The sequence below is a fragment of the Phocoena sinus genome, chromosome 16, assembly GCF_008692025.1.
Source record: "Phocoena sinus isolate mPhoSin1 chromosome 16, mPhoSin1.pri, whole genome shotgun sequence".
Classification (NCBI taxonomy): Eukaryota; Metazoa; Chordata; class Mammalia; order Artiodactyla; family Phocoenidae; genus Phocoena; species Phocoena sinus.
In genome coordinates, this window is record NC_045778.1 from 40,674,664 (window position 1) to 40,692,068 (window position 17,405).

At 39.8% G+C, this 17,405-nt stretch overlaps 1 protein-coding gene across 1 annotated transcript in view; it reads right to left on the bottom strand.

Moving 5' to 3' along the window:
• UBE2D1 (ubiquitin conjugating enzyme E2 D1) overlaps positions 1-16,146 on the bottom strand; it is a 35,410-nt gene extending 19,264 nt beyond the window's left edge. The window contains exon 1 of the mRNA XM_032608961.1: positions 15,869-16,146. Within this exon, the coding sequence (XP_032464852.1) occupies positions 15,869-15,892 (24 nt within the window). The 5' untranslated portion in view covers positions 15,893-16,146. The remainder of the gene's footprint in view (positions 1-15,868) is intronic.
• Positions 16,147-17,405: the final 1,259 nt, after the last annotated feature.

Genomic DNA, 17,405 nt, shown 5'->3' on the forward strand with positions numbered 1-17,405 from the left:
GTTTTCTGACCTTCATAATTTTCCTTCTCTAAAAATAACCTTCCTTCTAACTCCCTGTGCCCAAATTTTATCCATTCTCCTCAACAGTGGCTGTCTTCTCAATGACCACTTTAAAAATATGAGTTTTGGAGTCAGACCTGGCCTTGCTACTTATCCTTACTAGCTATGTGACCTTGGGCAACTCACTTAACCTCTTGCTCAAATGCCTCATATGGGAACACCACTGGAAGAACTACACTGAGAATTAAATGAAAACACATAAGTGAAGTAACTAGCTTAATACCTGGCCTATATAATAGATGCTCAAGAAATTCTAATTTCCTCCTTCCCTTTCCTCTTCTCCCAGAATATTATTTTAAAACTAAGACTATTTTGCATTTTATTCATGAATTCCTCCACAATACTTAGAACAATGCCTTTCATATAAGGTGCTTGATATTGTTTGAGTTAAACAATATAATTTAAGGAATAGCTTGATACAACCCCTATGGAGAAGAGTACGGAGGTTCCTTAAAAAACTAAAAATAGAAGTACCATATGATCCAGCAATCCCATTCCTGGGCATACATCCAGAGAAAACCATAATTCAAAAAGAGTCATGTACCACAATGTTCATTGCAGCTCTATTTACAATAGCCAGGACATGGAAGCGACCTAAATGTCCATCAACAGACGAATGGATAAAGATGTGGTATATATATACAATGGAATATTACTCAGCCATAAAAGAGGGATGAAATTGTGCCATTTGCAGAGATGTGGATGGACCCAGAGACTGTCATACAGAGTGAAGTAAGTCAGAAAGAGAAAAACAAATATCCTATATTAATGCACATGTGTGGAATCTAGAAAAATGGTACAGATGAACTTACTTGCAAAACAGAAATAGAGACACAGGTGTAGAGAACAAACATATGAATATCAAGGGAAGAAGGCAGGGTGGGATGGATTGGGAGATTGGGATTGACATATATACACTACTATGTATGAAACAGATAACTAATGAGAACCAACTATACAGCACAGGGAACTCTACTCAGTGCTCTATGGTGACCTAAATGGGAAGGAAATCCAACAAAGAGGGGATATATGTATACATATAGCTGATTCACTTTGCTGTACAGCAGAAACTAACACAACATTGTAAAGCAACTGTATTCCAATTAAAAAAAAAAAAGGAAGAGCATGATCAGCAGAGCATAGATACCTCAAATTTCTATTTTTCAGAAATGCAGGGGCTTCCCTGGTGGCACAGTGGTTGAGAATCCGCCTGCCCATGCGGGGGACACGGGTTTGAGCTCTGGTCTGGGAAGATCCCACATGCCGCGGAGCAACTAAGCCCGTGCACCACAACTACTGAGTCTGCGCTCTAGAGCTCGCGAGCCACAACTACTGAGCCTGTGCACCATAACTAATGAAGCCCATACACCACAACGAACAGTAGCTCTTGCTCGCCGCAACTAGAGAAAGCCCACGCGCAGCAACAAAGACCAATGCAGCCAAAAATAAATAAATAAAATAAATTTATTTTTTAAAATGTAAATGATTAGATTTGGCAATAGAATCAGAATTAATCACTCCCCTATGTAGATATGCGGACTGCATATAATAAAAAAAAATCTTAATAACAAGTGTTGAGAGAATAGTGCAGGTCACTTAAAAAAGACTGGGGTGGCCTTTTAAATAACATATAATAACATCTAGAAATGAACCTCAAAAGAATATTAATCATTAAGGTATCAAAAACACATGCCACTGCCACAACTATTTTCAATTTACAGAATGTATGATATTCTAGCAAAGTGTCCAAAGCCACACAAAATTCTTGTGAGTCTTTTTTGTTGTGGTTCTTCTGATTTAGAAGACCGCAAAACTCTAAATATGCCATCCTTATTGTTTAAGATGCTGCTGACCTACTTTCAGGACGTAGCTTTGGGCTGCTTTTCCAAGAGGAGTTAGGGGTTTGTGCTGAGCTGACCTAGTCTCAAAGTTAAGCTGTCTTCCAAACACTGGCAATCCTTGGCGACAGAGCTACGCATACTCAGAGCTGCAGTCTGTGGCATGGACTGAGTTTTTTTTTTCTTACTTGTTCCAAGCTCAATTTAACCAGCTGAACTAATTATAGCAGGAGTTTGTTTATTAAGCACTTCCACATCCTTTCTAATAGGGATCATGACTCTGATTTTATACTCTCGTCCCAACTCCAATGTTTTAAACATTTATTTTTAATGGTATAAGATTATGATAGTAATAAAAATCCTCACAAGTCACTAGTCAGGCACATTTGTTGATGATTGAACTGGGGCATGAAATTCAAGGAGAACTCATTTGTGGAAAAAAGTAACTCTATAAGATATATTGGGTTGGCCAAAAAGTTCGTTCGGTTAGTGAATACATTGTTCAATAAAGTTCTTCATGAAAATGAAAAACGTGCCTTTTATTTTTACTTAAAACTAGATGAACTTTTTGGCCAACCCAACAGTTTAAAAGATATAGGTTACAAGTAGTTGTGCCTCCAAGAAAATACATATAAGAGTAGCTACGAGCCTCAAGGGTCACCTTCTGAATGTGTTCATTAAAGTTTAGATCACTCAAGGGAGCCCTAGAAAGAAAGTTTCTCCTAGGACAGAAGTGTGATATAGGAAGGAACTGGTATAAAATATCTTGACTGACACAAACTACTTTCTTTCTTTTTTGTTAAATTAATAAACTACTTTCTAAATAAAAAATAAACTCAAATATGAAACATTAAAAGGTTGTAAGAGCTGGGAAATTCTGAAAAGCCACATGGATTGCCTCAGAGTTTCTTTCTTACTCCACCCCTTTAAACTTGTGGCGCACCACAGTGATTGAACACAAATAACCCTCGTTTTACAAACGAGGATTGCTGGAGCATAGAAAATGATCATGTTTTATTTACTTATTTTAATTAATTTATTTATTCATTTATTTTTGGCTGCATCGGGTCTTCATTGCTGGGCGCATGCGGGCTTTCTCTAGGTGCGGAGAGCGGGGGCTATTCTTCGTTGGGGTGCGTGGGCTTCTAGTTGCAGTGGCTTCTCTTGTTGCGGAGCGTGAGCTCTAGGCACGCGGGCTTCAGTAGTTGTGGCACACGGGCTCATTAGTTGTGGCTCGCAGGCTCTAGAGCGCAGGCTCAGTAGTTGTGGCACACGGGCGTAGCTGCTCCACAGCATGTGGGATCTTCCCGGACCAGGGCTCGAACCCGTGTCCCCTGCATTGGCAGGCTGATTCTTAACCACTGTGCTACCAGGGAAGTCCCAAGATCATGTTTTTGGTTTTGTTTTTTTTATAATTTGCCAGTTATTACAAACAGCACTCAGGGCTGCTGCATTTGCCCCACAGGCCATGTGTGCCAACTCCAAGGGGCGCCATTCACATAGATTTCAATGTGAGTGGTGCTCCCTGGGGCTCTACAAAGCTCCATTACAGAAAGCTGCACATTTTAAAAATGGACAGCATATCCTTTAAACCCAATTTAGGATATTATCACTGTTTTGAATAAACAAATAGCACTTCTGATGTAGAAGCAAAAGTGATGGTGTTTGACATCTGAGTGGTACTATGAGCACTTATTTTAACTTCATCAATGTGCTGAAAATGGAAAGAAAATGGCAAACTTGGAATTCAAAAATTAAAAGTGAACACAGTGACATTCTAGTGGAGGGAAAAGGAAAAATTTTTTCAATAGGTGGTGCTAGGTCAACTGGGTATCCATATAGAAAAAGAAAAAAAAGGGACTTCCCTGGTGGTGCAGGGTATCCAAATGGCCAACAAGCATACGGGAAGGGCCGCAGCTTCATTAGTCATCAAGGAAATGCAAATTAAAACCAAAATACAATGTCATTACAACCTCCAAAGGTGAAAATTAAAAAAGAAGAAAAGTACAAATGTTGACAAAGATGTGAAGCTACTGGAACTCTCATATGTCACTGGTGGAAGAGGAAAAATCTGACAGTAATCATTAAAGGTGAACATGACCCAGCAATTCTACTGCCAGTCACACAGAGAGAAATCATATAATGTAAAAGATGGCTATCAAATAATGAGACTAGTTATAACTCCATATATGAAAAGAACTCGTTATAGTAAACACGCTGTGGGTATACATGTATTTTGTGTATCTTTCAATTTCATTTCCAGTGGCTTTTTAAATTGAAAATTGAAATACACAGTTTTAACTTCTGTCTTCTTTTAAACAAAGTAAGCTTAAAACAAACCAATCTTATACTTAAACATAGACCATGCAATAAATATCATCAATATGGTGAAAGTATGCCCCCAGATAGTCTGGATTAATGAAGCAGTTTTCTATTCCAATCTGACACTCATAAAAATACTAACTAAATTTCAAAATAAAAATACAAGATACAATAATGAAAGGCAGATTATAAGATATTGTCCCTATCTAGATAGTGTCCCTAGACTGGCACTATGAGTCCACAAAAACATGTACTTAAGGAATTTATATAGCCTTATATGGCTAAGCACCTCTAGTCTAGTTCAGATTTCTATATCAAACTAGACACAAAGAAAAGTACCGAGAGGCCTGAAACTGAATTTTAAACTGGCACAGATGGCATGTTTATAACATCCCCACAATATGCTGAGTGTTCTCCATAAAACCAAACTAGACACAGTCCCTGCCTCTAGGGGACTTAAAATCTAAAAGTAGATGAGGCAGCCTAATTCAAAGAAAGTAAACAAATAAAAGGAAACAAAGAAGGGAATGTAAGAGCAGAGAGGCCTGCATTAATCTCTCAGCTCCCCGAAGGGTAACAGGCCAATCTGAACAGCGGAGAAGGAAAGCTAACAAGTCAGTTTCCTTATTTACCATCATACTTAATATGACACTATGCAGTAAATATTCTCTAAAAATTTGTGCTGACCAGACTGAAAATGCTTTGTTGTTCTCTAGTTTCAACATTCAGAAAGTCTAAATCTCCATAATAGATATAATATATACCCCACTGGGTATGTGTAAAGGACATTAAACAGCCCATGCATAGTGACTGATTTACAGTCCAAAATCTAAATTACTGAATCCAAAGCACATGAAAGCATTATTTCAAAACTCCTGGCTCAACAGGCAATTAATTAATGTGACACAACCATCTTTATATCAACACTTCTAAAACAAGACAGTGATTCTTACTGGATTGCATTTTTTATGTTGTCTCTAAAGGGATGTATGAGCTATAATTGGTTTGTCTGTAAATAAACACTTCATGGGCTTGTAATTCAGACTCTGATCTCCTTATCCAGTTGACTAGAGCTATTTCAATAGGGAGATGTCAAACAATTCTCAGAAATGTCTCTGAATACAGAACCCCTCTAAACCCTTGAATTAAAATATCTTTATTTTAAACTGTGAAGATTCTTTCCTGAAGACTTCAAAATGCTGATGACATCCAATTAATTAAGTTATAGGAACCAAATTCACTTCAATAAACTGGTCCTGGCTGCTTCGCTGTCTCTTTGGATCAGGTATCTCTGGCAAAGGCTGTTTATTAAAAATAATGATAATGCAGCCAAATTCCACACAAAAGGAAGATGATGAAGAAAGCAATGACACTACTGACTTTGCCACATCAAAGTAATATTTATTAAATTTGAACTATAAAGAGCACAATTTAGAATAAATGTTTGAGGTCAGGTTAGGGACATTATCTACCCAATATCTCAGATCTGAAACCACTTTCCCCCATGCTCTCTAGAGCAGCCATAATATGACTTTCAATTTCCCAAAATGCTACCTTGCCTGTAATTTAAAACATGGCTTCCTTTTAAAGGGAAGACTCAACAACCTCCCTTTATATGTAGTATTTCCATCATAGGAATTACATAAATAAAAATATATTTTAGACAAATCCAAGGTATCCCAGTAAAAAATTGTATTTGAATCTCCTTTATGAAGTATTATGGTAAAAATGCACTTATTCCAGGAACCCAAACTCTAAACCTTGAGATCACCATGATTCCTTCTTCCCTTCATGCCCCATCGTCTATACGAATCAGTACCAAGTTGTTTAGATTCTCCTTTAGTCCAGATCCTCCCACTGAAAGGGTTCTAGAAGGAGGCCCATCCTATAGAAAAACTGAGGTCCAAAGGGCAGAAGAGTTGGAGAAAAGCCAGAGGAGAGACATTTCAGGATAAGAAGCCAAAGGTTTGAACCAGGGAGACACTATTAAAGAACTGGTCAGTAGATGGAGGGGTCTGAACAGACTGCCCAGATTACTGAGCCTTAGAGATTTGACTTGAAAGGCCAAGCAGGGGGAGGTACGGTGGGTCAGACCAATTCAAAAAGGCCAGGTGGTACAAACACCCACAATTTTCCTCACATATCCCCTTTTCCAAATGCCCTCTGCCACCAGGCTGGCTCAGACCCTCCTGGACCTCATTTGAACAAGTGTAATGCTGTCTTAACTAACCTGCTGTCCTCCTACTTCTCTACCAACATACTGTGGTCAAAATCATCTTCTTGAAGTACCATGTCAAACCCTTTCAAAGTTTTTCCATTAGCCTTAATAGAAGATTTATAAATCCTTAAAATGGTTTCCAGGATCTGACTGCTCTCTAGCCCCACACTTTCCCCCAACATTCTCTGCACCAGTCACAGTGACTTTCAATTCCCTAAAATGCTGTCTTGTCTCTAGTTTCAAACATGACTTCCTTTTAGATAGAAAACTCCTAATCACCACCCCGCTCAACTTTCACTTTCATGTCTCATCTTAAACATCATTTCCTTAGGGCGGCTTTCCTTGAACCCTCCAAAGGGTCCCTGCTATATTCCCATGGCACTCTTGTACTTCCCTTTTCGTGATGTACTACAAATCTATAACTACAAACAGTAAAGAATCTTGTGTTCTGTGAGGGCAAGAATGTATACCTAGCAATAGGATTAAGAATGTTTCTTCTTTACTCAAAAATCTTCAATGGCATCCCCCAACTCCTGCATTAACTACACATTTGTCAGCATGAGTCTTCAAGGCCCTCCACAGTATGAACTTTTATGGTCTAATATTTTCTGAATGCTTCCCAAAAGCATGATTATCTGTTCCCTTCCAAATAAGCCATGTACTTTCCAGTGCCTCCATTTCTGTAGCTTCCTTTATGGACCTAGCTTCCCTGTCTTAAAAAATGCTATTCTTCCAAAGCTATATCCAATTCCACCTTTTCCGTATAATTTTTCCTAATTTCCCCCAAATAAATTTGGCCTCTCCCACCTTTGACTCCCCTCCTGCTCAAATGTTGTATTTTCCTTATGGTACTTTCCTAAGTCTACCTAGTTGTTATGGTACATCTCATATCCTTACCAGTTTAAAATTTCTTAGATAATGTTGGTTATACCTTGCTTTTCCATATTCTCCTTATCACATTTTGTATATGCCTTATATACATAAGGTGCTCTGTAAGTGCATTAACTTGAATCTTAAAAATCTACTACATGTAAAGCAGTTGTGTAAGGCAGCTGTCTAAATATGTGGATAAAATAATCTTTTAAGCACAAAAGATACCTTTGAAACAGATGGATGCTAAATGGAATTAGAAAAGCACATTATGTTACCCATACAAAAAAAGAAATACATCTTATTTGCATCTCAAATAAATGCTCTTTAATCAAAAAGTACTATATCTTTAGAGACTCATTCATCTTATATTATACATTAAGATGCCCACATTTATTTCAATTCTGACAATTTAAAATAAATATAATTTTAGCTCAAGTTTCATGCAGCAGTAGAGCACAGTGTCACTGCTCAATATTTATTTTTGTGACCATTTTTGCTGTTTGCTGGACAAAAGGAAAACAGCAAATAACATTATTTAGATGTGCTTAAAATTGTAAGTCAGAAAAGACCACAGAAGTTATCTAGTTCAACTAATTATATTTCTAGATAAAGAAAATAAAGACTATGAGTTTCTTGGCCAAGGTCACAAAGCCAAAGCCAGGACACAGGCTCAGACCATCTGACTTCCACTCCAGCACTCCTCCCACTCCAAAACAATACTCACCTCAAGGCTGTAATAACTAGAGCACATTATTTTCAGTTGACATTGGAGCCAACAATACTCCAGTACTGAATGAAGGACATTTGCACATTTTCAGTCATGCTCAAGAGAAACAAAAGTGTGACAAATGAAGAAATGAAACGGAATTCTTATTATCTTTTCCCAGGAGCCTTCTTTCTTATAAACGGTTAGAAATGAACACTACTTCACAAGCTTTGAGAGGGTCTCTGTTCAAAGACACTCTGAAAGGCAAGAAAAACATGATAGGAAATTACATACATAATAGAATTTTGACACACGATGGAACATGCAACACAACATTTTAAATGCTACATTATCAAAAGTTACTATTTATTTCATAGTAACCAAGAAAGATTGGTGCTTCAGGGAACAAGAAAAAAGGGAGCAGCCTATTTCTCAAAACCCACTTAAAGCACAAACCTATCTACCAATATGTACCAAATATTTACCTTCTTACAGTTCTATCCCTAATAACTGGCACATAGTAGGTACTTAATAAGTATTTTCATAATAAAGTAATTAATCTCTCTTAGTATCACCCAGTACTATTCTTGAATACTGCAGCTGTACATCAGTGACTATAAAATGCTGCTACTTGTAGCAGAAAACAATGAGCATTGACAGTCTGTATCAAACAGAAACGTTCTAAGACTAGAACATTTTACAATGTGTGTGAATCTATATCTGTGTATGTGTGCTTGTATGTATGTATATAGGTTCATTTGTTTTCTCTCTATATACATATGTACACATATATGTATATGACATGTATTTTTGACAATAGTGATTTTACCTAAAGATCTTATGCTATGGGACAGTGATTTTCAAACTTTCCTTACAGTAAGTCATAATAAGAAAAACATTATATACCACAACCTAGTACACATAACACATACACGCACAGGAATACATGTACATAACTAAAACAAAGATTTCCTGAAACAACACCATTACTATACCCAAAGCACTAATGTTTTCTATTCCATTTTTTAAAATGCAGTTTGTGTCCCCCTAAACTGATTTTGTCACCCCTGCTCTGAAAGCTCATAAAAGTGGGAGAAGACACCAAAACATTGGCAAGGTGTAAATGTCTTAGTTTGGCATTCATTACTTAAACATAGCCTACGCTGTACAGACACCAAACGGACACTGGCAAAATGAAGACTAGAAATTATTGAACACTGTTCATTGAAAAGCTATGCTGAAAACCGGAAGGATGTTATCATTGTGTAAGTAAAACATAGAGACCACATTCTGGGCCATAAAACAAGCCTCAAAAATTTTAAAGGAGTCAATAACAAATATTCTGATCACAATGGAATTAAATTAGAAATCAATAACAGAAAGCTCTGTAAAATCCCAATTATTTAGGAAATAAATAATATATTTTTAAATAACTCAAGAATCGAAAAAGAAAACAAAAGGGAAATTAGAAAATATTTTTAACTAAATGAAGATGAAAATACAACACATCAAAACTTGGGGGAAGCAAAAACACCAGCAAGAGTTTTACTAGTTTATGGGACTTCCCTGGTGGCGCAGTGGTTAAGAATCCACCTGCCATTGTAGGGAACACAGGTTCAAGCCCTGGTCCAGGAAGATACCACATGCCGCGGAGCAACTAAGCCTGTGTGCCACAACTACTGAGCCCGTGTGCTGCAACTACTGAAGCCTGCGTGCTCTAGGGTCCGGTGCCGCAACAAGAGAAGCCACCGCAATAAGAAGCCTGTGCACGGCAATGAAGAGTAGCCCCAGCTCGCCGCAACTAGAAAAAGCCCACACACAGCAATGAAGACCCAACTCAGCCAATAATTAATTAATTTATTTAAAAAAATAGTTCAATCAACATACATTAAAAAAAATAAATTTAAAAAAAAAAAGAGTTTTACTGGTTTGGAGAAGAACAATGAGCCCAGGCCACCAAGTCTGCTGGGTTACCTCTAGAGCAATCCAAACTACTCACAAAAGGAGGGTGGCCACCTGGAGTGAGAACCATCAGGTTAATTTTACTGCGAATGAAGTTTAAGGTGAACAAACCCCCCACCTCACCCCAGTTAGAAAGGCTTTCCTAAATCTGAAAGAAGACTAGGAATCTAATGCTGTCAGTGAAGGAGAAGAGCCACGCAAACAGGATAATATGAATACAGAACAGTGGGGGAAACATCCAGAAAGAGGAAAGACAGGAAGCTGCAGAGCATGGTGTGATCCAACGGCCAGTGCTAGATGGAGTTTTTCAGGATGGTTTCCTCCCCATACTACGGATAACTCCTGGAACATAGGAGCCTCTTACTACTGTCTAATGTATGTAACTGAACCTTCACAGATTCATCCCAAGACCAAATTAAATGCAGAAAAAACCCCTCAGCTTCTAAGAGGCCATCTAGATCAAAGCAGGCCAGAATCAGAACCTGTTTGGCCTTCATTTGTTCTGAGGTGGTCTGCGGACCCCTCCAATCCTGAAACCCTGCAAATTTGGGTTATATTATATATTCCAGTATTTTTTAATCCAGCACACAGGGTTAAGAGGAGAGAGGACAAGTATCTCAATACTTAATTTTTTAATTACACATAGCATCAGTTTACCCACTTTTTAAAAAAGGGGTGTGGGGAGCTAATACATTACAGACAACCATTAATTAACTCAGTTTGATGCAAAGTATTAGGCTGATCATTTTGATTAGCGGTGCTCATTAAATACATTTCCCACATGTATTTCAGGGAACTAAAATGAATAAGGATGCTATTCTGCTTTGCTGGAAGCGATCCCACATCCTGCTAGGTTTGGTTTTTATAACATGTGCCTGGCTTCCTAAAGCAGGCATAAACAGCCTTATTAGATCTATGCTATTTATTTCCACAGAGGAGAAACCTCAGAACTTTTAAACTAGGATAGGTTATCTAATCTTTTTACACCTTTGTTGTGATAAAGGAAGAAAAATATATGATCTTGGCGGCAAAAGGAAGATTGAATTTAATTACAAAGATTTAAAAGCAGAAAAATGCATACAGTGGCTTTTTAGAAAAAGAACACTTTCTTCCTTTCATCTCAAGGCAAACCATTTATCTACCAAGAAGCATGAATAGTGTGTTCTTTTTAAAATGTTTTTAGAAGTCATATCCTTTTTTACTGAAGGAACCTGGAGTCTTAGACTTAATCTTGTAATCTGAAAGTCTTTCTAATATATCTGTGTAATCTGAACTGTTGACTACTATTCAAAGCCATTATACGAACTAAATAGCTAGATCAATTCGTAAACCATTTTCTCAAATGAAAACCTCCCAATGAAATGATACTTTTGACAGAACATTTATGAATTACACCAATTTTTCTAAATCCTTTTGGAGGAGAAACATTTTAAGTGATGGAATAAAGATGAACAAAGTTACATTATTCTTTTACCATGTTAACCGGTCTAGTGCACATTACCTCAGAGCAAAAACTTACAATGCATAATCAACAAGCTGAGTGATGCATCAGTGAAAATGATTAAATATGCCAAGGTCTTAATTATAATACCACATTACATTTGTACAGAATATTCCAGTTTGCAAAACACTTACATCCATAAACTCATTTGACTCTATGTCCTTCAGTTTAAGTACAATAGATAGAAGATGTGAGTCTACCTGGATATACTGAAATAGTTAAAAGCAGGGACTCTGGAGCCAACTGTCTGGTTTGGACTCTTAGTGCTGCCACTTACAATTACAAAATGTGATTCTGAGTACATTACTCAACATCTTTATGCCTTAGTTTTATCATCTGTAAAATGGGGATAATAATCGTTTCTACCTCTTGGGCCCACTAATGATTAAATCAATTAATATATGTCAAGCACTTAATACAGTATCTAGCACAGAGGAACCATTATATATTATACATGCTGGTTGTACTTATCAGCAGCTGTATGGATAGGGAAACAAGCTGGTAAGTCACAGAGCCAGGAACAGAAACCAGAGCTTCTTCTCCCATCTGATGCTCCATCCACAAAGGGCTGCGGTTTTTTTTCTGTTTGTTTTTTTGAAGTATCCTAAGGTTTTCTACACTGACATAAAATAGTTTAATGCAGAAGTGTACAAAACAAAAAAATTCAACAGTTCAGAATACTTATAAAGTATTTTAATTTATATATACATTTTAAGTTAAATTGACTATTAAAAATACAAATATTCCATTTTGGCAGCAGAACTATATACTGAGGAATAGTCATCTGTGTTGCTATATTTGCAAAACAAAACTCAAATCTAGAGGGAAATATACTAAGATGATAACTGTGTTAGAATTTCCGTTCTTTTTTTTTCCCTTTCTGGTTTTCAAGACATTCAGTATTGTGATATAACATTTATAATTAAAAAAAATTATTTCCAGGGACTTCCCTGATGGCGCAGTGATTAAGAATCTGTCTGCCAACACAGGGGACACGGGTTCAAGCCCTGGTCCGGGAAGATCCCACATGCCACGGAGCAACTAAGCCCGTGCACCACAACTATTGAGCCTGCACTCTAGAGCCTGCGAGCCATGAGTACTTAAGCCCATGCGCCTAGAGCCTGTGCTCCACAACAAGAGAAGCCACCACAATGAGAAGGCCACGCACCCAACAAAGAGTAGCCCCCGCTTGCCGCAACTAGAGAAAGCCCACGCGCAGCAATGAAGACCCAATGCAGCCAAAAAATAATTAATTATTTTAAAAAATGATTTCCAAAAAAAGTTTACCAAGGTATGAAAATAGTATTCATAGAATAAACACTTCAAAATTAATTCTAGAAAATAATAAATGTCCAGCTGAAGAACTGCCCTCTTTTTTCAGACATGTTTTAGGGGATCTTTCCTCAGACTTTGTTCAAATTTTTTCCCTTTAGTGATTCAGGTGGCTGTGACAACATCTTCCATTGTGTCTAAAAATAAGGCATGGGTGTGTAAATTTATGAGCCGAAATGCAAAACTGGCATTGGATGTCTAAATCAGAGTATTAAATCATTTAGCATACTCTAGCATAAAAACATATTTTGAGCACTCATATCCACATGCTTTGTATATTCATACAATTTTAATTCAACTATCTTTAATCTTTTCAGATGAAGTGAAGTTATGAACTTTTAAAAACATGCCAAATCACTTCTTAAGATATTAACCTGGACAAAGCACTCCACTCCAAACCTCAAGCTCCTTCTCTAATAAGGAGAGTAGACTAGAATGTCAGTCAGTGGTTCACAACCTTCTTTCCACCCCAGCGCATCTGTGGGATTCAACATCTCTCCATTTACAGCAGTGGGGACAGTCTGAAAATGTCCCACAGGTGATTCTGATACACTACCTTGTAACAGGAGTCCCCAGCCACCAGGGGCTGGATACTGGTCCATGGCCTGTTAGGAACCGGGCTGCACAGCAGGAGGTGAGCAGTGGGCCAGCGAGCGAAGCTTCATCTGCGGCTCCCCATCGCTCGCATTACAGCCTGAACCATCCCCCCCATCGCTCGCATTACCACCCCCCATGGAAAAACTGTCTTCCACGAAACCGGTCCCTGGTGCCAAAAAGGTTGGGGACCACCGCCTGTAAGCTATTCCCCTGCCCTCCACCCCACTCCACTCCTGCAGAGTTCTTTAAGGTTCTGCACAGTTCTAAAGCTTGCCACTGTGGGTGCACGAAAATCACAACCCAATGACCTGGAAGGTACCTGACAGTGTTACTTTATTACATTTTAAAAGAAAGGCCGAAAGTTAATTATGCGTACTCTTTTGTTGAAGCATGCAAGATTCAAAAAGAATCTGTAAACTGATGATATCAAAGACAGCTTTGTAACTTAACTGTTCATATGGCAAACAGCACAGCTCCCCTGGAATTTGCTTCTAGTCAAGGAGGTAGGTAAAGAAAGAGGAAAAGTGGGGAATCAAATTAAATGCCTCTTGAAGTTGAAAGAATGGCTGGAAAAGAGATTTGTACAAGTTAACTTTTCTGATAACAGAGAAGAAAAGCCAAAGACTGATATGCAGAGATGAGATATTATGTGATCCCAAATTTTTCTTTTTTTTTTTTTACAGACAACTCTGTTATAAACTAATAATAACCAATAGCTACTAAAAATATGATTTTCATATATGCCATATTATAAATATAAGCCAAATATATTGACTTAGCATGGTGATTGATAATTGCCCAGTATATTTACAAATAGTGTCAATTTTCTTTGAATGCTTACTTACTGTGGACAAATTCTACACTATTTAAAAGCTACTGGATGTGCGAAGTCTTGTGAAAAATTCTCACAACTAGGGAAGAAGGAAATGGAATCTTAAGACTTCCTTGCAAAAATGTGTTTACCTCAAATGTGAGCTAACATTACATCATCATTAATAAGTACACAAGACATGGCAAAGATGCTGTGTGGCTTCAAAATGAGAATTATCTACATGAAAAAAATGTGTAATTGCATTATCTTCAAATCAGAAAACACATTAATCAATAAATGCTGATGATTAGCTATGTGTATTGTAGTGAGAGGAACCTTAAAAGGCACAAAAAAATAACAGTATTTCACAGATTTAGTATTTGACCTCTCCCCCACCCCCGGCAAACTGGCTGGGTCTGAAAGTTGCTGTCCTCTGTACCAGAAGATGACACCAAGGGTAACTGAGAATACAATGTATACATCTCTATCACTGCTCTGTGGATTCATGCCTGAAAAAGTTGACACAAATTTTTGGTAGCATTTCTTTTGAAATTCTTTGCGAAACATGCTGTCCACTGTTGGCTTAACTTGCTGAACGCACTACCCATTAAAAAAAACAAATTCTCAGTGTTCTCCACATGAACCACAACAGTAAGAACCTAAAACTTGTGTCAGTGAACAGACGTGATAACCCAAAAAGAAATAAAAGTGAAGAGAAAGAAAATGCCCCAACCTCAGTTTTGTAAGATGTTCACATTAGAGACTGTAGCAATAAACATTATGCAAGAGAAGATAATTCCTAACACTGAGTTGGGATGGATAAATATTTGTTTAATGAACATACACATTTCTTCCTCATTCTATAGCCATGTGTCAAAGCATCAAACAATTTAATTTGTGGCAGTTTCTGTTGTGTCACAAACTTTACATATAAGTTTATCACGAGGGGAAAAAAAACCTGCTTGGCTTCACTCACGATGAATCACAGCCAAGAGGTCATCTTGTTGTGTATCAGCAACTATGTTTTCACTACAGCTATGTGACCTAAAGTGGCAGCAGGAGAGGCACCAAAATAGAAGAGGCAGGAGGTTTCTCCTGGTTTCTCGGCCCCAAAAGAGCTTTTCCACCCCATTCGGGCATCTGAGCAACAGCCAACCGCAGAGGAGAGAAAGAACAAACCCAACAGCTCCGCGGAGGAAGGCTGAAGGCCCAGGCCCTCCCGGGAGCCCGGGGAGGCAAGCACATAAAGAGGACGGGCTTAAGAAACAGCGTGGAGAAAGCAGCATGACAAGGGCCAAAACTAGACGGGTGTAGAGCAAAATCCAGCAGTGACCGAGCAGCACAGACTGCGGGAAGGTCTGGAGACCAAGGAGGCTCTCCAGCCCGGGCTCGGGGCTCAGCTCCGGCGCGAGCGCACAGCGGGCCCCCTGCCTCCAACAAACCTCCAGCACACGGGACCTACCGCTGCTCCCACCTCACCTGTCGGGTGCCCGCTGGCCCCGCCAGCGTCTCTGGCCCCCGGTCCCCGCCCCGGCCCATCCTCCCTTCACGTTCCCTCGCGGCGCGTCTCTAGGGGCCACCGCCGGGGTCAGCGTGGACAGGGGACCGAAGCCCGCCCCGCCGCCCCAGGCCTGGCCCCGGCACTCACTTTCTGAATCCGCTTCAGCGCCATGGGTCAGGGAGGGCGGCTGGGATACCGGCCGGCTGGGGGCGGCTGCGGGGCTCGGGGGCGTGGGGTCGTCGCGGGCCCGGCTCGCCGGCTCCTCAGCTGGCTCAGCCGGGTGAATCCCCAGCTCGCCGCTCTCTGGCTCGCTCCGGGGGCCGGTGCCTATTCCCAGGGCGCCCGAGCGCGAGTGTGCGCGAGTATGCGGGCGGGGACGCCGGCGAGACTCTTTTGTTTCCGCTTTTGCTTCTGGGAAGGAGCCTGCGCCCGCCCCGCCCCGCCGGGCACACTGGGAAGTGTAGTTTCTGCGCCCTGCTCGGCCGCCGCCCCGGGCCGGACTGGTTACTCACCGCTGACCTCGACCCACAGCGTGGGCTCAGAGCTGCCGGCTCTGGAGTTGGTCCCTGCAATTGGATTTTGATCAAGGTACTGAACCTGGAGTTCCCAGTCTGTAAAATGAGGATGACAAATTAGCTCGAAAAACATGTACCGGATTCGAATATGTGCTACAGCTCGTCTTGTTATTTTTACCTTTACAGATTTCACTGTTCTCAAATATATAAATTGCCTAAATTTCTCACACATGCACAGACTCATTCCAGTTATGACGCCTTACTTACCTCCTTAGTTTCTGTTTCAAAAGGCCCCTCTTCTGTCCGACGCTAATCTCGCATGCCTGCTCCTCCTTGGAACTGTGAATTCTGAGCTTCGTCCTCACTCTTGTCTCCTTTTCCGTTGGCAGTACAATACCTGCTCAATCCACATAGTCTACTCGCACTCCTCACTCCCCCAATTCTTATGAACTTGTGTCCCCTTTAAAACTTGCCTTCTGCTTTCAGCAGCAGAATTCGGTTTTCACCAAAGTTGAGCTTGAGCTTCTAATTCCCGAATCCAATTCATTCCTTTTCCTCTGTGATGTTTTTGACCCATTTGATTGCTGGCTACCCTTTCGCTTTTCAAAACGCTCACCGCCTCCCGCTTCCGGAGCACCAGGGTGGTTGGCTCTTCTACTTCTCTGACTTACTCTTTTCTGTTACCAGCTCCTCTTCTCAAGAGTTAGAGTGCCCTGGAGTTCCAACCCCTGATCTCTCACCATCACTATCTTCCTAAAAAGTAGACTTCGTGTCCTCCCATGTCCTGGGAGGCCACCCAGCATGGCTGGAGGACCTTGGGCTTCGTAGATTGACCCCCTATCCTGGAGTGGAATCCCAACTCTGACCCCTACCACTGTGTGACCGTGTAGCTACATAAACTCTCTAAGCCTCAGTTTCCTCATGTCCAAAGCGATAATAATCTCTAGATATGTTATTGTAAGAATTCACTGATATTAATGTAATGTGCCAAACACAGTACCTAATATGCTGAAAGTGCTGTATAACAATTATTTCCTTATTTGTTTTTATCTATATGATGATGCCTTTAAAATCTGTCTTTCCAACCAAACCGTCACCCCAGTTTCAGACTTTTATGTCCAAAAGTCTACTGGACATGTGCACCTTCCTCCCCTGTGGCCAGGAATCAG